General features: G+C 56.5%; 1 protein-coding gene across 1 annotated transcript; it reads right to left on the bottom strand.

Moving 5' to 3' along the window:
• Positions 1 to 1,144: 1,144 nt before the first annotated feature.
• Cbx4 (chromobox 4) lies at positions 1,145 to 7,258 on the bottom strand. Its single transcript, XM_027425499.2, has 5 exons — positions 6,944 to 7,258; positions 6,764 to 6,807; positions 5,593 to 5,658; positions 3,536 to 3,602; positions 1,145 to 3,313 (listed from the first exon to the last, which is right to left on the bottom strand). The coding sequence occupies exons 1-5, from the start codon at positions 7,010 to 7,012 to the stop codon at positions 1,892 to 1,894; spliced, it is 1,668 nt and encodes a 555-aa protein (XP_027281300.1). The 5' UTR covers positions 7,013 to 7,258; the 3' UTR covers positions 1,145 to 1,891.
• Between the last annotated feature and the right edge of the window lie 13,265 nt (positions 7,259 to 20,523).

Raw genomic sequence — 20,523 nt, forward strand, 5'->3', positions numbered from 1 at the left:
CCAGTCCCAGCCGCTGATGGCCTGCAGCCAACACTGGCCACTCTGCGCATCCAGGCTCCCGCCCTCTCGGCCTTCCTCTCCATCTCTTCCCCAGCCTTCCCAACTCTGCCCCTCAAGCTACCTCAGCGCGCACACACACACACCCCACACCCCGACACACACACACTGAACCATGCTGTCCTCCTCCGCCCTAGGGACACTTTAGGCTCGGTCCTAATTCCGGACCGAGGCTTTGCAAACCGGGAGAGACCTGGAGCTCACTAGATCCCAGGCCCGAGGCCCCAGGGCCTGCTTAGCCACCGAACCAGGAGAAAGATCGCTGTGTCTGCAGAAAGCCGCTGCTGCGGGTGGCTTCCTGGTCCGCTGAGCCGCACCCCCTAGCCTAGGGGCCATTAACCCCTTTCTTCCCTCCTCCCACCACACCTAGCACCTCGGCCTTGTCACCACCAAGGGGACGAGCAGCCAGTTCAGTTCACACAGCTAAGCAAGTGAGGGTGGTAGACCAGACTCGGCCGGCCTGTCACCCCCTCCCGATCCATCCCGCGGAAGGTCCCCGGCCCCCCACGCAGCGGTTCACTTGCTCCAGCAGTGGCCTTTGGCCTGGTGGTTTCCGGGGAGAGAGCCTGGCAGAGAAAGGGCCTCCTCTGCTTCCTTGGAGGGGCGGGGCCCGACAGTGTCAGCTGGGATGGCCCTAAAGACTGGGGGCCACTCCACTGGCATCCTGGCCCACAGAAGGAAGGGCTGGGGAACTGGCGGTGTCTTTGGGGCCTGGCCTGGTGAGGGGGGATCACCAGACTGAGAAACAGGATCCAGGAAGGGAGGGGCGCTCCAATTGCTCACCCCTGCACCCCTCCTCCACAACCCTGCCACCTAGATGGGCTTAGCCAGCCAGAAAGCCCTGGGGACTAGGGTGTCTCTGCCACATCCCCCACCCCACCCCACCCTTCCAGTCCAGCACACCTCCCGACATTCCCACACCCTGTCGCCAAAGAGGACCCCTCTCTATAGAGTCACCAGACCCCAAAGGCTTAGCTCTGGGGGGGGGGCTTTCTCCACGTGATCTAGGCGGAAGTGGGGTGGGAAGAGGTCCGTCCTCTTTCCTCCAACTTCCGATCTCCCAACTGAGCTAATCCGGACATCGCAGTGAACCTTCAACGTCTCCATTTAATATTTACATTCAAGCAGGTAATAGTTGGAAGCTTATAGTTCAGACATTTCTATAGCAGCAAGTTCTAGAGCTCTTTAGCCTTTTAACAAACTTTTTTTTTTTGCACATAGAAACAACACACCCATGTGTACAAGTATCAAAAAATATATACCAAGGTTACTGGTGTCGCAGTTCCTGGAGAGGAGGAAATGAAATCAAAAATACTGGATGAAGGGAGAAGAAAAGGCCAACTGAAAATAGTTTGTCTGATATAGAATATAACATGATCTAGAGGAAAACTCCATAAATCTAGGTTTTTATATTTCAATATATAAATACCTACAAATAAATATATATATATATATATCAGCCCGAAGGGGGGGGGTCGGGCCTTCTGAGCTCAAACAATACATTTCAAGAATAACACCACGTACAAACCGGGGTAGAGTCAGCACTTGACAAGTTAGCACGGTTAAAATATAATACTATAACTCTTGAGACCGCCTCGGGGCTGCAGGGCCAGTTCTGGAGGTCCACGGGGAGGGCTCGGGTCTCCTATAGGGAAGGGGAGGTGGCGGCAAGGCCGCAGGCACCGAGTGGAAGGAGACTGTGAGAAATGGGGCAACTCAGTCGGGATCCCGGGAGAGCAGCGCGGGCCCTGGCCACGGCTGCTGGGGCGTCTTCTCCGTGGGAGCCTCTTCGAGATTGCAGGCGCTGAGTCCCAACCGGTGCGACTCCTTCCCACTACACCGTCACGTACTCCTTGAAAGTCACGGTGAGGCAGTTCGCGGTGACGTCAGTGATAATTATATTCCCAAAGAAGGGCTTGAATTCGCTCAGGGGCTCCGCGGGCTCGTCCTGGGCCTCGGCCGGAGGCTTCTCTGCGGCAGTGGCCGGCGCCACCACTGCGGCCACCGCCGCCGCTGGAGCCTCGGGCTTCACCTGGAGAGAGCTGGGCGGTTCCCCAGCATCGCTGCGCATCTTGACGCAGCGCAAGTCTATGGGCTCATCCAGGTCTGAGTCCAACAGGATGACCTCGGGCTGCGGCAGGGACGCGGCGGTGGGGGACACGGTGGCGGGGTGTTCGGCGGCCGGGCTGCCCCCCAGGCAGGTCGGGGTGCTGATGCTGCGGGCCGTCAACCGCTTCTTGCAGGGTTCGCGCTCGCCGTGGGTCTCAGAGAGGCAGCGCTTGCGCGCGTGGGAGAGGTTCAGGCCCACCGCGTGATGGTGGTGGTGGTGGTGGTGGTGATGGTGGTGGTGGGCGGGTGGGTGTGAGCTCCGGGCCGGGTCCCAGGCCAGCAGGTCTGGCTTGGTGGTGAGCTGCAGCGGCTGTTCACCAAAGGCCTCCTTGGTCGGGGAGAGCTTCCGGGACCCTAGGTCCTGGGGCTGAGGGTCCGCGGACACCAGAGCCTCCTCCTCCCTGCGTTTGCAGGGCACTTCCGCTTTCTTCTCCTCCGCACCACCGGCCGCCGCCTTTTTAAAAGTCCTGTCGGCCTGGGGGTGGCGTTCGTCGGCGGCAGCACGCTTCTTGTGGCTGGGGGAGCGCGCCTCGCCCTCGGTGGCCTCGCCCGACTTGATCTTCACCGCCTGCATGCCGTTCTCCATGTACTTGCTCATCACGATCACGATGCGCCCGTTCTTGTTCTTGTTCTTGACGATTTTCATCTTGCCCCCAATGCCGTTTCCAGCCACTGCCTCCTTGGGGGCTGGTGTCATGCCGTTGGGGGGGCCCTTCTCTGAGCCCTTGCCTGGAGCTCCTGCCCCTCCCCCCAGCGGCTTCACTGCCCCCAGGTAGCCTTTGGCAGCAGCTCCGTGGGCCCACTTGTCAGGAGGGTGGCTCTTGGCGCCCAGGTCTGGGCAGGTGGGGCTGGGTGCCTCCTTGTGGCCACCCTGGTACTGCAGGTCGTACATTTTGGGGTCTGGCTGGTAGGGGTGGTGCTTTTTGCTGTTCAGCTGATAGTAATACTTGCCGCTCTTCCCGGGTGGCGGCGGCTTACCGGATCTGTCCTTGCTATGCGGCTGGTACTGATGGTGCTTCTTGCTGTTAAGCTCATACTGGTGCCCCTGGCCCTTGCCCTGTGTGCCCAACTCCAGCTTGGCACGGCTGTCAGCAGAGGAGTCTTGAAGCCCTGTCAGGACATTGGAGCGGCGGGCAAAGGTGGGTACCTAAGGGGGAGAAAGGAGGGGAAAAGTTGACCCTGTGGCATGCCCGGGAACACCAGGAATGGTCTAGCTCCCACGGGTGGAAGTTGCATCATAGGGGGTGGGGCCAGGAGTTCTAGAAGAAATTAAGGACCATTGGGGCACTCCCTCTGGGAACTAAGCAATTTGGGCGCACTGTTCAGGGAAGGGCTTGTGCTGGGACCCCAGGATCAGCTGAGTATTCACCTGCACCACCAGCGGTTTGGGCTTGGGCCCTCTCTTTCGATATCCCATCAGCTGTTCCTGCCGTTCCCTGGGGAGGCAACAGGGTCGCAAGGTTAGTATCCCCAGTCTTCCTTGAGATCGGCTGTAACACCCTGTTCCCCACCCCACCTTCCCTCTGCTACTGAGAGGAAGGGACCGGCTGGAGGCAGTAGGTGGCCTGTGCTGCCAGTTGAGCACCCTCCCCGAAGTCCCAAGTCACACCCCTACTTCATCTGCCAAAGGGGTCCCCCCACACGCTGCAACCCTGTCTTCCCGACCAGGAGATTGCTGCTTGGAGATGACTGGCCAGCACTGGGCACAGCTTTGGGCCTCTGGCATGCTCTGCAGACAGTGTGCAGTGTGCAGGTTTGGGAGCCCAGTGACTAGGAGGTGTGTGCTGACCTCCTGTGGTACTTTCGGGGGGGGGGGGTCAGAAGCGTGGATGCTGACTGCCTCATTAAGATTCAGGTAGAGAGCCGCCAGTAGAAGGGAGGACTCTTTCTTAAAAGACCAGGCATCAAAAGCGGAAGGACTTTGCCCTTGTTTACATAGCGGCAAATAAGCCAATTAGGGGTTGGGGACGGAGACTGCTTCTGAAGCTAGGGTAGCCAGGTTCTCAGCCACCTGGTGAACCAGACAGGGCACAATCCCGCCCCCTTCCCATGAGCCAGTGGGTGGGGCTGAGGTGGCTAGCAGAAGGGCTCCCTCCTTAGAAGAGCAAGATCCGTTCAGCCTGGATTTCCAAATTATTAATACAGCTCAGGAGGGGGGAGCACTGATCACCACGTCCTGGCTACTCTTGGTCTGGCCACCCAAGGAGTGAGCGGTTGTCCCAGGTACTGCCCAGCCCTCCATGATTTGGCCACCCCTCTAGAGTTTGTCAGATTCCAGATCAGAGACCCTACTCTTCATCAACCCTTTTGAGTTGCCACCCCCACCCTCAAAGCCAGAGCCAACCCGGGGGGAGCTCTGCCATGCCCTGGGGCCGCGTTGGGGTCTGACTCCGAAGTTGCACAGCATTGCAACAGCCTGGATTATAATTCTTTGGGGACCTATTATGCAACATGGCATCAGCCGCTGACATGGTTACAGGGTGGTGAAGTCCCAGGTGAAGTCCGGGCAGGTTCCCCGGTCCTACACCCCGTGTCCCCGGAAAGAAACTCTAGCTCTCAAAATCTGAAGTTTGCAGTTTAAGTGGCAAAAGCAACACAGGAAATACTTCAAACTAAAAGGACAGAGACTGCAGGGTGGCGCGGTTCTGAGGGCTCTTCCCTTCCTCCACACCCTTCCCCCTCCCCTCTCCGAAACAGAGAGCCACAGCCACCAGTGGTGAATCCAGCTGCAGCAGCTGCAGCGTGGCATCTGTCTGCAGCAGGATGGGCAACCCCCAACCACCAGGCAGCGCTCACTCATGCCCTCGGGCTAACCTCCCCCCTGACCTGTTACAGCAACTTGCCCCACCAGATGTAGCAGTGAGGGTTGTGCGAGCTCAGGCTCCAGGCAGCATCTAGTCCTTGACACCCCCAGCGCCCTGGGAGTTGGGGGCATAAGGCCCCATCAACTTTTATTCGGCCGCCAAGAGGTTAAGTTCAGTTCCATGACGTCTGGGGCGGTTTCACAATGCCAGCTCCTTCAGAGCTGCCCCGGGAGGTGCCCGTGCCAATCGGGCAGTGGCTGCAGGAAAGCAACACCTAGGCTCTGGGGGTGGGGCTCCAGGGTTGCCATGGGAGGGGGCACAGCTCGGAGTTTTCCAGGCAGACCCAGGGTCATCCACACACAGGCTCCTGCAGCAGTTTCCCCAAAACACAAGCCTACCTTCCCCAGCCTTACCCTGCCCCCACTCCCAAGCTGCAGCAACCGCCAAGGACATTGGTTAGAGAAGCCCAGGCCGCAGCCTTGCCCATCCGGGTTTGTTGGGGGTGGGGCTCCTGCATGCCCCCTCCCACTCCTTCCCCCTCTCCTATTGCTGCAACCAGTCATCCACTTTACTCTTCCCACCTAGGGCCAGGGCAGCTAGCTGCTAAGGGATGCTCGCTCACCTGTTCTGGAAGGCGATCAGCAGACGGGGATCCAAGATGTTCTCCTCTGGTTCCCACGTGTTATATCTTGCAAGTGAAAGAGGAGGAGGGTTACAGTGTAAAAGACGGGAGGGGGCAGGTTGGGGGAACGATAGGAGGCCCCAGTGTGGCTTCCTGAACCAAAAGCTGTGATCTGGAGGGTAGACAGTAGGTTTCTGAGGGCCTAACTCGGTCCTTGATTCACGACCCCCCCAAATTAAAATAAACACACAAGGGCAGGAAGAAAGGAGGGGTGAGGAAAATGAAACTAGCAGTTTATTTTGTAGTCGTCAAGAATTTTAAGCATGTTACTGTGACGTGTTCCAAGGCCACTTTCCTCACCCCAATGCAAAGTCGCAGTCCCCTCCTATCGCCAGCCCGAGTCTCCACTAGGGCTTCAGCCGCTCTGCATTGAACCCCTAATCCGATAGCCCACAGCCCAGCGGCCCCCCCGCACCCCCTCGAGGCCCAGAAGACCGCTGTCACTGGCAAGCAAACCCCAAATACTCAGCAGTGCAAAAATATGCCTCTCTTTCTCTCTGAGTGTGTGTGTGTGTGTGTGTGTGTGTGTGTGTGTGTGTGTGCCTGCGCCTGTCTCCATCCGGTGCCTTCGCATTTCAAATTAAAGAAAAAAATTCCCCAGCGAAAGAGCTGCAGTGACAGTTCTCAACATTTTCTGCCTTTTTTCTTCCCTATCCTGCACCACCAGGAGGGAGGACGCACACAATTGCATTTTCGTCGCTTTTTAATTTTTTTTTTTTTTTTTTTTTTTTTTTTTGGTTTTGCAATATGGAGCCGTTCGGTGGAGGGAAAGGGGAAAGGAGCCATTTTCTGCTGCACATCAGTCAGTGCCTGCGCCCTCCCTCCCTCCGCCGGCCTCCCGGGCTCGGCCCCGCGTCTCTCCAGCTCCTCCGGCTCCTTTTAGCGCATAAATTAGTGATGGCATTTCCCGGAGAGCGGAGCACAACACAGGGCGCCCGGCTCGGGCTCGGCGGCTCGGCTTCCCAGTGCCTGCCACCGACTTCCCCACCCCCTCCTCCCTCCACCCCACTCCACCCCGCCTCCCGTCCGCTCCCCCACCACCCCACCAGCTACACGGGTCCGCCGGCCTTGGGGCCCCGTGCCCGGGCACTCGGCCCCCGCCGCCACTTACTTGGGGGACCAGCCTCTCCATTTCACCAGATACTCCACTCTGCCCTGTGGGGGGGGAAGAGACAGCACTCCATCAGCTTCCGCGGGATCCCCGGCTCCGGCCCTCAGCCTCCCCACCCCCTCCGCGCCTCTCGCTCGCTGCTCCCGCGCCTCGGCGCCGCCACCCGCGCGCCACCCCTACCTTGCGGATCCGCTTCTTCTCGATGCTCTCCACCGCGAAGACGTGCTCGCCAACAGCTGGCAGCTCCATGGCCGAGCCGGAGCGCGCCGAGACGCGAGCGGCCGGTGCGGCTGCAGACACAGCTGGCTCCCGCAGGCGCCCCGATGCAGTCCTGCACGGGGACCTCGCCACACGCTCTGCCCCCGCCGCCTCCGCTCGCCCCTCAACAGCCTGGCTGCTGCCGCCGCTGCCCGCGCCCGCCGACTCTCTGCTCGCGCTCGCTCAGACAACTGAGCCCGGGCCGCCGCTGCACGAGAACTCATGCAAATCCCGGACGTCAGCGGGCGGGGCCTCGCAGGGCCCAGCTCGGCGTCAGGGGGCGGGCCGCGCCTCGGATTGGCGCAGCCCGGCCTACCGGAGGCCCCCGGCCTGGGCGGCAGGGGAGGAGGAGGGCGCGGGAGAGGGCTGGGGAGGAGGAGGGCGCGAGGAGGTGCAGGGGAGGGATCTGCGAGCTGGGAAAGTGAGCTGGGGCCGCGGAGGAGAGGTGTGTCTGCCTGGGCGGCCAGAGTGGGCACCTCGACGGGTCCTACCTTGATCCGCGGCCAGACACTTGGGCTCCTCCCCACCTCACCCTGGGCCGCCGGTTCTCGGTGTGCACGGCCCGGGGATCCCTGCTGGGGGCCACAGAAGCATTCACTGCCCTTTGCAGTCGCTACCAACTACGCCCGACCGGCGGCTCCTAGAGGCACAAGGGAGTCTCCGACAGGGGGCAGAATCGGGGCGGGGGCAGATCGCGCCCCCACCCTTGGTGCTCACCGCCCCGCCCCGCCAGGCTCCAGGCATTTAGGAAGGCGAGGTAGGGAGAGAAAGAGCGAGAAGACTGAGGACTTGGATGAGACAAGGAGCACGGAGAGGCGGAGAGGCAAGGACAGGGACAAAGGAACAGCCCCCCCCCCCCGCCCCGGGCATTAGCACTCAAGAATCTCAGCAGAAAGAGAATCTGAATCCGATCCCACCCAGGATTCTGAACGGCTTCTAATTTACACTTGGCCCACTCATTCGCGGGGAAGGGGCAGTTTCTAGCAAGCCCCCAGACTGGGAAAGGCTGGGAGGGCAAAGAGAGAGGGAGAGAGAGAGAGAGAGAGAGAGAGAGAGAGAGAGAGAGAGAGAGACAGACAGACAGACAGACACACACACACACTCACAGAGAGACAGACAGACAGACACACACACACACACACACACACAGAGAGAGAGAGAGAGAGAGAGAGAGAGAGAGAGAGAGAGAGAGAGACAGACAGAGACAGTCAGACAGAGACACAGAGCGAGGACACCGGGGATGTGTGATTCTGCTTAGAGGCCCAAGGGCACTTCGTGGGGGTTCATAGAGTTCAAGAAAGGGCCTCAAGAGTGGGAGTGGGGAAGGCCAAAAGGAGGTTGAGGCTGAAGGGTGGTGGGTGAGTGGGCCTTGAGAAGAGGAGGAAAAATGGAATGGCCAGGGAGCCACGTATCCTTCATGAATTCCCGTCCCCTAGTCTCTGACAGCCAAGCCCTGCTGATGCAGCCATTGGAGCTCCGGAGTGTGAAGTTTAGCACCTTGGAGCCCGGGCAGCCGGCATGTTCAGGGGTTTTCAGTTCCAGCGTCCGGCTGGGGGAGCTGCTGCGCCAGATGTGACCTTCTGAGGGCGCCCCCGGTGGGCCCGCGAGACCCGTGGGGTCGCAGTGGGTAGACCTGACAGGGAGCATGCCATTCTAAGTGGGAGGGGTAAGGGTGTGCCTGGCCTGCTGTGTGTCCGGGCCCCAGCTCAGGGCTCCTGAAGGACACGGAGCAGGAAGCTTGCGCAATCCCTTGGCTGAGCGTCCACAGAGACAGAAAAAGCGCAAAAGAGGAGAGTGGATCGAGGGAGGGGGAGGGCAAGGAGCTATCCGGGTCTCTGTCCCTGGTTTTATGGCGTCCCAGAATGCCTGGTGAGGTACGCTGAAGTGACTTGGAGAGGGCCAGATACAGAAGAGAACCCCAAAGCCTGCCAGGGCTTGTGTTCTCCCAGGACTCCAAGAAAAGCCTGCAGACCGTTTGTTGTTGCACACACACGTTGATCCCACGCACCTTCACTTTGCAATGCCAGTAACTTTGGCTGTTGCTTAGCGTCAACTGCCTGGGGTGTTACTCTCCAAGGAATGTTAGGGTGGTGGGTCGTCTTCTGGAGGCAACAGAGAGGGGCTCGGTGTGCGGCGACTGGTCTCTAACTATCCTGAGGCCCATATCTAAGAACCCCCAAGAAGAGGGGATCTGGGTGGCCACTCTCTCCCCAACTCTTGGGGCTGGAGGGGCACTAGGAAAGGGCCACCCCCTCCTGTATTTGGATGTCCCCTCCACCACTCCTAAGGTGTAGGTGCCCAATGCGGTACTTATGTGGAGAAACTGTTGCAGGACAGCTGGGTCAGAAAGAGAGGGGTCCTCAAGGTCGCGGGGTACAGGGGTGTAGATCTGTCGTCCACTCATTCTAAGCTACCCAGGTCGTCTGCGCAGCCCATCATTCAGGAGGCCGGCAACAACTTGGTGTAGGCCAGTCCCTCAGTCTGGGAAGCAGAGCTTCCCGACATTGCCGGTCTCTTTACTCAAAAATCCCCAGGAAAATCTGTTTACTCTGGGTGTTTCCGCGCAGCCCAGAACCCGGGCTCAGGGGAGGGCAGGCAGCCGCTGCAGCCTTCCCGCCGCCACCAGGGGCGTTGAGCTGTGTGGCAGTCTGCTTGGGTGGCTGAGTCCAGGGGCCCCCAGGGGCCCAGGTGTGGTCCTTAGGGGCCACTGAGAGGAACTCGGTGGGGCTCAGACGCCAAGTTTGCGGAGTTTGCGCAGGAACCAAGCTGCAAACCGGGAAGAGCTAGCAGGCTCTGGCACAGGAATCTTTTCTGGAGTTGCAAATGGTCTTGGGAGAGGATTCCCCCAGGCTCCCTAACTGCGGAAGCGGCCTCCTGGAGTCACCTCCAGCGCCCAATGCCCCGGCCACCCCCCAGCCCTCCAGAGGCCTTTCCCTGGACAGCTCTGAAGGTGGCTGAAATACAGAAGTATCCGCCAATGCAGCAAGTTCTTTTCTCTGTTACTCTGCTCTCGTGGAGGGTGGGCAGATGAAGAAAGAGGCTCCATCCCTGTCCCAACTTGATGGCAGGTCCTAAACCACCCATCTGACAGCTGACATAGGAGCAGCTCAGATTCCCCAGCCCGAATAAGAGGCTGGGGGGGGGGGGCAGAAGTCCGGGGGCAGTCATGAGGTCACCTGATGTGCTCAACTCCTTAGAAAGCCTCCCCTGGGGCGGCCCCTACCTTCTCATCCCCCGAGGGCCCTTCTGAGGGAATCACAGAAGAGACTGGCTCCCAAACCTGGGATTCCCAGAGACTTCTGCTGGGGCCCCTGTCCTCAACGGGGATGCCCGGGGGCCCCACGGGAACCTTTATAAGATTCCTTAATCCAGTGCACTCGACACCACCCCCCTTCCAAACAGGGTGGGTAATTCGGTCGGCACTGCTGGGAAACAGAATTCCTCCGGATACCACCGCGTGCTGGGGCCCCCAGGGGCCTTCAGGGGCCCCAAGAGAGGAGCGTTGTTCCTGCGTCCAGTCCTAGGCTCGGGTAAAGGAGCCGACCCAAAGGAGGCCGGGAACTTTCTAATGACCGAAGATTGGAGAATGGTTACTGAAAATCCAGTCTTGGAACAGGCATGACCCGCGCCGACCGGGGGAAATAAACTTCTTAAAGGAGCCGTCTGGGTGAATGGGTTCTCGGCCCAAGGGAGATTGACACCGTTGCCCCCTGATCCCGGCTCTCGGCGGCTCTGTTGGAAAGAGGGAGCCTGAGGCTTCCTGGACTAGTTGCTCCGGGTGGATTTCAGTGGGAATGACTACCGAACTGCAAGGACCCCTTTCTCAGCCACGTGCTTAGTAGGGAAGTCGTCTTTGACTTGAGCGCTGACATTGGTGAAACAGTCAGCTTAGCTTAGGGGTAGCTGACCGGGCTAGGCTGCTGGGGGGTGGGGGGAGCCTTGCACTCCTTCCCCGGCACGCTCCAGGAAGAGCGGCTTTGTTTATCAGGGATCCCCTCAACGCGTCTCCCCACCCCCATTTTTGCCCCCTGCCACACACACACACCCTCCAAGGATTTGTTTTCATTTGCACCACTGATGTCCCCAGGTCCCACTCCAAGAGCCGTGTGATGCTGGAATCAGGGGTCGGGACAGGCTAGAGCTGGCAGTGTGCACGGGCGGGGCCACGGACCCAGAGTGCCAGGACAGCGAGGCGGTGGCCCTTTGACAGGACCTGGGCATCCTCGGGGCCACACAGGCCCTGCAGGGCCGCGCCTCTGCATTGCGGCACGCCGGGGTCGCGGGCGAAGCAGGACGTGTGGGGGACTGCGACGTCCGCTGGCCCATCCTCTCCCAACGTCAGGCGGCAGCCTCAGGCTGGCCTGGAGGAGCCCACCCGCCCCCCGCCCCGCGCTCAATCGCGAGGCTCCGCCGGCCTGGAAATCCGCGCCCCCGGGACCATATTTCATATATGATCTTTGGAGTCGACACAACCGCCCGCCGCTGCTGCCAGCACGCGCGCACAACGGCCTCGGCGAAACGTGGGCTTTTTATTTGGGTTTCGTTAGCCCACGGCCTGGCCGAGGGTCCCCTCCGGCCTGGAGGTGCGCCCCGACACACCCGCCCCTTGCATTTTGCTCTCGGGTGCCCCCGTCGCGCGCCCAAATCCAGCGGGGCCCACACACAGGCCTGATTTCTTTCTTCCTTTCTCCCCCCCCCCCCCCGCAACCAGAGCTAGCTGCCGCAGCCAGCCCCGGAATGAAATGAAAATCGCTCCGGCGGACCCCGAAGTGATCGTCAGCCGAGGCGCCATCGCCTCCCTGCCCCCACCCGCCCCTCCTGCTCCAGCCTCGCGGCGCGCACAGTGTTAAGCGCGTGCCCGAGGGGGTATTTGGAGTCAGGGTGGGAGGAGAGGGGGTGCCGGGCGCGGCAGGCAGAGTAGCTGAGCTTGTTTTCATCTGGTTCCCCCCAAACCCGTGGCAGAGGGGCGGGTCGGATCGGAAGGGCCAGGCGCGTCTCCGCCTCCCCGGCTGGCCTGGAGCCCGGTCTGGCGGCGGCCCGGAACCGCGAGGACGCTGTTCGGAGGCCGCGTCCTGTGCAGCCCGAGCGGGGGAGGGGGCGGAGGCGAAGGCGAAGGCTGGGAGCCGGGGCTGCGCGTCGCCGCCAGCCGATCGATCCCCTGGGGCGGGAGCGCCGCAAGCTACGCTGAACACCTGGGGGTGGGGGTGGGGTTGTCCCTGAAGGACCGAGGAGCGAACGAAGAAGGTGGTCGGGGATCGTATGGCGCTGGGTGGCGGCGGCTCGTAAGGCCCAGACTGCAGCCTGGCCTGCACATCGTGCCTTGGGCACTCCCCCCATCCCCAAATTCTACTTTGTGTTTGACGAACTGGGCTTCGGTCCTTTCTACAACCTAATCGCCCTCGGTGCAGCTCCGTCCTTCCCTGTGCAGTGCCCCTGCCAACCCGGGTCCAGGCCCCACCCCCACGCGCGATGACGAAGTCGTGGGATGTGGTCACCCAGTCCAATCTTCTGGCCCTCCTGAATCCTGAAATGTGTGGGTCTGTAGACCATTGGGTCTATCTCCCGAAAGAGAACCTTGGCCAAGAAGACCTCTTTCCCAGTTCATTTCGCAAAGATGTTTTCCACGGTGGTCCTTCGAGGACTCCTGGGACATCCCTTGGCCCCTCACCTGCAACTCCAGTGCTCAGTTGTTCGAGCTGGGGCAGGGGTGCAGACAGACCTGCACTTGCTGAGCCCTCCCCTAGGGGGCGGGCTCCTCCCGGGCTGGCCCGAGGCTCCGAGATTGCCCCTGCAGTGCTAATGCCTCTTAGAGCGTATGCTGGGCCCTGTGTGTAAGTCTCTCTGAGGCTGGGGTGGCTGAGCGATCTTGGAGCGCCCTGCCTCCTGTGCTCCACCCCGCCTTCGTACTCCTGGGCCTTTGGGTAGAAACACCCATCTTCTGAGGGACTTTGAACCCTAGGAGCCCCTGAAGACCCAGGACTAAATATATCCTAGGTGTGGGCCATTGTTTCCACTGAGAGGCCCCAGCTGGGTGACCTTCCTCCCAGACAGGAGTCTCCTGGGCGGCCAGCTCGCCTTGTTAAATTGGAAGCATTTTAAAGGAATCCAAGGCACCACAGCATCCCTCCTTGTTCTGTTCACAAAAGAACTGGGAAGAAGCAAGAAAGGTTCCTGAGGGGAACCAGCCTTCCAGCCAGCAGTGGGGTCCTTGGTGAACTGGAAAAGGTTAGCTGCTAAATAAATGCCTTTCGATAAGAAGCCTAGCAGTCTGTGGTGGCTCCTGTGTCTAATTTCAGCAGTGGAATCCGAGGCTGGAAGAGCCAGGAGTTCAAGATCAGCCTGGACTTTATGAGGCTCTATCTCAAAATGAAAGTGCTCCTATCCCCCCTACCCATCAATGGCTGCTTCCTGCTGGCTGCTATTGAGGCTAGAGCTCCAAGAGATACCCTAGGTAGGGGGAGAGTGGCCCCAAGACTTACATGAAAATAATGACCTTGAGAAGGATACGGAGGAGACCAGACTGTGTTTGTTTTGAGACAGGGCCTCATGTAGGTTTCAAACACCTAACCCATCTCCCTCCACCTCATGAGTGCCAGGATTACAGGCCTGGACCATCCTATGCAGCTTCAGATTATGTCTTGAGTATTATCTATAATCTCTGGGTGACCTTCCAGATAAAGCTCCATGCCTCCACCCCCTAGTCTTTGGCAGGAAGAAACCGTGAATATATCCAAGTTCCTGGTTGAGAAAGGCACAGACTGGTTTGGAACCACCCTGCGGTTCTCCATTTCCAGTGCACTGCCCACTACCCATAGGGATTTCGTTTCCTTTCTTTTTCCAGACATGGTCTCATGTAGCCCAAAATGGCCTCAAGCTATAGACTCTGGATGATCCAGTCTTTGCCTCCTGAGTGCTGGGATTACAGCTGTGTGCCACCATACTGGATTTTGTGTCGGGCTGGGGATCAAATCCAGGGCTTTGTACACACTATGATAGCATTCACCAGGTGAGCTACACCCCGTCTTAATTTCCTTTATTATTTTTTGCTTTTGTTTTTAGTCAGGCTGGCCTTGAACTCACAGAGATCTGCTTCCCTCTGCCTCCCAAGTGCTGTCATTAAAGTGTATGCCACTACCCTGGCTCATCATTTATTTTTAAAAATTATATGGATATTTAAAATTTGTGGTGATCTCCACATGGTGGTACATGCTTGCAGTCCCAGCTACTTGGGAGACTGAGGCAGAGAATCTTTTGTTTTATTTTGCTTTATTTTATGTGTGTTTTTAAGTGTATTTATATGCATGTTCTTTGCACCCACAAAGGCCAGAGGAGGGTGTTGGATCCCCTCTTGCTAAAGTTAAAGGAAATCGTGGGTCACTTGATGAGGGAAATTACCCTCTGTGTAGCCCTATGAATCCTGGAACTCCCTCTGTAGAGCAGGCTGGCCTCAAACTTACAGAGATCTGCCTGCCCTTGCCTCCCAAATGCTAGGATTAAAGGTGTGCGCCACCAACACCTTTCAAAAATCTTAAAATTAAGGCCAGTCTGGAAATTAAGCAAAATCTGTTATAAAAACAAAGTTTTCTGCCACATCCCGGTGGCAGAACACTCCTAGCATGTACGAGGAAGGCCCTGCATTCACTCCCTGAAGAGGGAACAATGTGGTGAAATTATATAAATATAAATATAAATATAAATCACTTACCATACTCACTGTTCAGTGCATTGCATAGCTAGTTGTGCTTAGCGTGTGTACAGTTAGGCAGGCCTCTTCGTGCTCTTGTAGAGTCTTTCATTTTGCCACACAGAAACCTGTCTTCATTAAATCCTCAGGGTTCATTCCTGCCTCCAACCTTGCAGCTCTCATTCGTTTCCTCTGTGAACCTGACTATTTTGATTGAAAGACTTATTTTATTTTATGCACATTTTGCTGATATGTGGTGCGTGTGTGTGTGTGTGTGTGTGTGTGTGTGTGTGTGTGTGTGTGCGTGCGTGCACACACACCAGACTTGGTGTCTCTGGAAGTGGGAAGAAGGAACTGGATCTCTTGGAACTGGGATTATGAACGATTATAAGCTGCTGTGTGGCTGCTGGGACATGCACTAGGGCCTTCTGCAAGAGCAGCAAGTGCTCTTAATCCCTGAGCCATCACTCCAGGCCTGTACCTGCAGTGAGACATCCACCCCACCTGCACCCATTTAGGCTTGGTCACAGGTGCGGATGTGACGGACAAGACTAGGTCTGGGGTTCTAAACCCCAGCTCGCTCTCTCTTGGTTCTGGTTGGGTCATGGAGAGCAGCCTGGGTGTGGATCCTTGGAGTGGGAACTTTTGGGTCATCGGTTTCTTATGTAAGTGACTTTCTCCCTGAATAAAATTAACTTATATTTAACCTAGTCTCGTGTATCTTAATTTGTGCGTCTATTTTAAGGCCTCCTGTAGATGGAGTCTCATAGTGGTGTGTGTCTTCCTGTGTGCTGGTCACAACATCCTTGGTGCTCTCTCTGTTGTAGCAGGTGTTTGAATCCCTTCCTTAGGAAGGCTGGATAATATTCCATCATCGGGAGATGTTTCCTTTTGAAATCAGGAGAACATGAGGTCAAAAAGAAAGCTATAGCTTTCATCTGCTCTAGCTTCCATCGTAACCTGCTGGTCTTTTTTTTTTTTTTTAGACAGGATCTCACCCTGTCACCCTGGCTGTCCTGAAACTTGCTGTGTAGACCAGGCTGACCTGAACTCACAGATATCCATCTGCCTTTGCCTCCTGAGTGCTGGGATTTAAGGAGTGTGCCACCATGCCAGCTTGAAGATGTACTTTTTAATGCTGTTTCATGAGGGCTGTCTACTCAGAAGCCATGAAAGTCATAATGCAACCCTTGTTTTGGCCGAAGAAGGGTATCTCTGGGGCGATGTGGTGAATTGGACCCCTTGCCTGGCACAGGGCATTGTCTGGCCATTTCCCTGCCTCCAGAACACCAGCTTCTGCTTGATGCTGTGGCCACAGGAGGCTGTGCGATAGCAAAATGGGCCAGGGCAGGGGCACCAGGCCTGCTGCTTTCCTTCTCTTCACAGAAGCAACTCTGGCAGCACCAATTTCTCCCGGATGTCCGTCTGGCCTGTGTCAGCGAGCTGACTGCCCTGTGATTTGACAGTAATGATTATAATGGGGTTAGTCTGTCTTCTTTGACTCGTTTGAATTGGAAGATTCAGAGATGGGTCTCCCTCTCCCCAACCCCCCTGCCTGAAGCTGGTGTTATCTTCCGTTAGAGAGAATGGGAGTGCCACACAGAAGGAGCACCACAGAAAGGAAAGATGCTTCGAATTTTCAACCTGCTGGTAATAACTAGATTTATTTTTTTCACCCCAGGGACCAAGAATTAGTACTATAAAAGCCGAGGCATGTTGTATAGAGCCACAGAAATCTTCCGCCGGAGCTGGTGTGGGAGAGCAGTCTTTCTTGGAATTCTAAAAGGCAGCCACAGCTGTTAAGTACACAGAGACAGCCGAGGATTCTCCCTCCCACACTCTGCAGTGGCTTTTCCATCCCCCTCTCGGTTTCCTACCGAAGGTATCTTACCGTTTGTGCCCTACCTGCCTTCTGCCCTTTCCCACCCCCTCAATAGATCTTGACAGTCAGACACAGATTCAGCGCTATATGGGGATAAGCTACGGAGCCGAGGGTAGCTGGGTCCAGATTGTTTTCCACTTGCTCTTCAGGCTGACCCAAGGGTCAGAGTCATGCCTGTATTCTGACTTTTCAGGCATTGAAGGGTTGATGAGGAAACACCTGTGTGTGTGTCCTGTGGCATGCAGCCCATGCTGCAGGCAGCCCTGCTCCTCAGAAAGAAAAGACGACATTTGTGGAACCAGCCCACACAGCCCTACCCACTGCTCTGAGCAGCATTGATTAGCCCTGTCGTTGTCATGTTTCTCATTAGAGGCCTGATTAGTAGTAACACTCGTCAGTGATCTCCTCCTCAGCGCAGCCTCTCTGGCCCTCAGAGCACCTCGAGAGCAGCCTGGGGTTGATACTGAGCATCCACTCTGGCAAGCAAGGCTAGGGGTTTTAGTGGGAGGATCCTGCAGAAGGTGGGGGATGCAAAAAGGGTCTCTTTATCCCAGATTGGATATATAGCTCTTGGTGAGGAAGGGAGGGCACCCCTCCCCCATTTGCTCCTGCTTGGCCTTGTCCCCTTTCTCCCAGGCATATGCTGGCCAGGAGCCTCTAAAGGTGTCCCTTTGAGTCACAGTATTACCATGAGTTTGAGGTGCTCTTGAGGAACGGGCTTCAGGTTGCCAAGGTGAATTTGTCAATAGAATATCGAACAGGCCTGGGCTGAGCTGCCACAATTGTCTGCTTGAAGCAGAGAGCCAGCCTCTGGTCCTCTCACTGTGCAGAGGACCACAGCATCCTGGCTGGGCTAAAGCATCAAAAAAAAAAAAAAAAAAAAAAAGTGCCCCAGACTTCATGAGCCCACAAGACCCCAAACTTGGGGTTCTCCTCCGTCACTCTCCCACCCATGTTTGGTGCCACAAAAGGAGCATGGAAGCTCCCTGGAATCCAAGATCCCCAGACCTCTTCCCCTCCCCCTTCATTTCGTTATTGGGGACTGAACCCAGGCCCTGTGCATGCAGGGCAAGCGTTCCACTACTGAGTTATCTGTCCTTTGTCCAGACACCCTTGCCGGCAGGGAACCCACCTCTTAGACTTTCTCTGTGCCCTGGCAGACAAATACAGGGAGGCACAATAAAAGTGTGCAATCCCTTGTGTGTCAAACTTTATGAATGGCTTCAAGACAGTCATGTGTGAGAGCAGAGTGGGTCCACTCCAGTGGGTGGGTCTCATGCCCATGAAATCATCTTGTCCTGCTGGGCCTCTGTGTGCTCCTTGTGTCTGTTGCCTCTCTCTGTGTGTGACGGCCTTCCTCTGTCTCAGCCCCACAACACATACACAAGCCAGCTCAGTCCAGCCGGTGTTCAAAGGAAGGAAGCTCTCCCATGGATTCCCAGAGACACTAGTGGTGACCCCAACATTGGGTGTTTAGAGACCCATGGAGTTGCCCTGGGAGTTCCCGTTTTGAGGAGTGGAGAGTCTAGGGGCTCTTGGTAGGGAGAATGGGAGGGATGGGGGTCATCGACCCCCTATTGGAAGTCCTGGGCATGAAGGCAAGAGTGCCAAGTCGTTAGAGTCAGGGTAAACACCCCCCACCCCACGCACAACCACTAAAAGAAAAAAAAAATCTGAGCTTTTCACGGCCACCTCTGTGGGCTGGAGCCTCAGTTTATTCCATTGCAAAAAAGGAGACAAGACCTTAGCTTCACACTCTCCAGAGCCCTATCGCAGCCCCTTCCTGGCTTCCTTTACTGCACAGTCACTTCACTTGGGACCTCCGCACTAATGGCAACCGCAGCCTGGAGTGTTCTTCCTCAGATGTCTACAGGGCTCCTTCTCTTCACTTAAGCTTTGCTCCAATGTCTGTCTTGCTGCTCTCTCTCTCTCTCTCTCTCTCTCTCTCTCTCTCTCTCTCTCAAGAGAGTCTTGCTGTGTAGCTAGCCCAGGCTGGCCTCAGACTTGTGGTCCCTTTGCCTCAGCCTCCTGAGTTAGCCATCTTTTCCTGGAGCACACTCAGGCCTTGTTACTATACTGGCTCTGCCCTGCTCCCACTAGTTCTCCTGCCTGTCACCAGAGTGAGGAGCAAGCCCAGTCTCTGGTGTGTCCCCAGACTCTAGATCAGTGCCTGGCATGTACTAGATACAGGTATGCACTGGTCAGTGGGCGCTGGGTAAAGAGGACTTTGTCCAGGATAGGTACATGTGTGTGTGTGTGTGTGTGTGTGTACTAGGTTGTCACTGGCTTACTGGAGCTTATGTTGTTGTTAAATGCAACCGATTATAGAAATTAAAATCTTTATATTTTCTATTAAGTTATATTAAGAACAAGATAAACCATGTTTAAAAACAGAGGCTGGGGAGATGTTTAGGAGGATTTCCTGTGTAAGTATGAGCCCTGAGTTCAAATCCCTAGGACCCTGTTGTGCAACAAAACTTTTCCTGGGGAGAGGCAATACACATGGAAGCTTACCTCAGTTAGGGAGCCTATGGCAGTACAGATACCACTTAAGTCTAACTTGGTGAACCAATGAGTTTTATTGGGGTTACGTACAGGAATATGGGTAAAAGGTTGCTTTCAGAAATGACTCAAAGAGAGCTTCATTACCAAAGCCCACCCCAGTATGGGTGACAGCTCACAAAGCTGGGAACCTGGAGCACACTGCACAGCCTGCAGGTAGCTCAGCAGGTTGGAGAGCCTTCTGCCTTCCTTCCAGGTGCCTCAGTTGGTCTAAACCTCTTCCAGCCAGCTGGTCTGGCCTCTGAGTGAACTCTTAGCTCTTATTGCTTCCTCCTGCAGGGAGGGGCCTTGTGAATCTGGCCAGTTTCAGGGACTTCCTGCTTAAGCTACCTGCAGGATGAAAAGGACTCATCTCAGAGGAAACTGTTACACAGCTGACCCATATGAAAAGCTGTTAGTGTGGCTCTGGAGAGACAGCTCAGCAGTTAGGAACACTGGCTGCTCTTGCATCCAGGTTTGATTCCCAGCACCCACATGGCACCTCTTGGCTGTCTATAATTCCAGTTCCAGGAGATCTGATGCCCTCTTCTGACCTCCTCAGGCACCAGACTCACATGTGGCTCACAAATACACATGCAGGCAAATGCTCATGCGAATAAGATAAATATTTTTTAAATTAAATTATGGCGTGTGGCCTCTGCTCAGGTCTATAACCCCAGGGCTGCCTAGCGTGGGAGTGGAGACAGGAGGATCATGGGAGCTTGCCGCCTAGCTCTTGGTTTAGTGAGAGACTCTGTCTCAAGAGAGAAAAGCAGAGATATGCCTTAAGTATCGCTAAGATAGACCAGGACTCCGAACTTCCTCTTTTGGCCTCTGTATACACACACAGGCTCATGTACCTGCACACATGGACACAACAACTCCTTCCTCTTTTGACATTTTCCTGTTACCATGTTGTCCCTATTTGGTAGGAGGACACGGGTGCATCTGCACTTTGAAGTGTAGCTCTGTCCCCATAAATCCATAGCAAGACAGCTGGCCTGCCGGGCACCCAGGAGCAGTATCTCTACTGACCCCAAAGAGCTCAGAACAGCACAGAAGCCAGCAGCCAGGCACAATGCCTACTGCCGAGCCCATTTGACAGAACATGTGCCTGGTCTGTGTAGAAAGTGCCAAACATGGCCAGGGACTATGACTGATGGGCGGGAGCTCCAGTGGCGCAATTGGTTAGCTCGGCACTCCTATGAATCATGGGGCATTGGCACAGCTCAGACCACTTCTGGATCATGTTAATCATTGTTGTGTTTTGTGTGACTGAAATACCAGAGTGAACACCTAAAGGGGGGAAAGACATTTGCCCTTGCTTTCAGAGGGTCCAACCTGGAGTCTTTTGGCCCCAAATTCTAGGACAGAGAGCATCATGGTGGTGGAATG

The sequence above is a fragment of the Cricetulus griseus genome, chromosome 7 (assembly GCF_003668045.3).
Source record: "Cricetulus griseus strain 17A/GY chromosome 7, alternate assembly CriGri-PICRH-1.0, whole genome shotgun sequence".
NCBI lineage: Eukaryota > Metazoa > Chordata > Mammalia > Rodentia > Cricetidae > Cricetulus > Cricetulus griseus.

Bases quoted from the DNA above. Each gene is read 5' to 3' on its own strand.
- Cbx4 (XM_027425499.2), bottom strand. From the start codon at position 7,012: ATGGAGCTGCCAGCTGTTGGCGAGCACGTCTTCGCGGTGGAGAGCATC. The intron at 6,808-6,943 runs GTAGGGGTGGCG...CCCCCCCCACAG, and splicing joins AGAAGAAGCGGATCCGCAAG to GGCAGAGTGGAGTATCTGGT. The intron at 3,314-3,535 runs GTGAATACTCAG...TCTCCCCCTTAG, and splicing joins CCAAACCGCTGGTGGTGCAG to GTACCCACCTTTGCCCGCCG.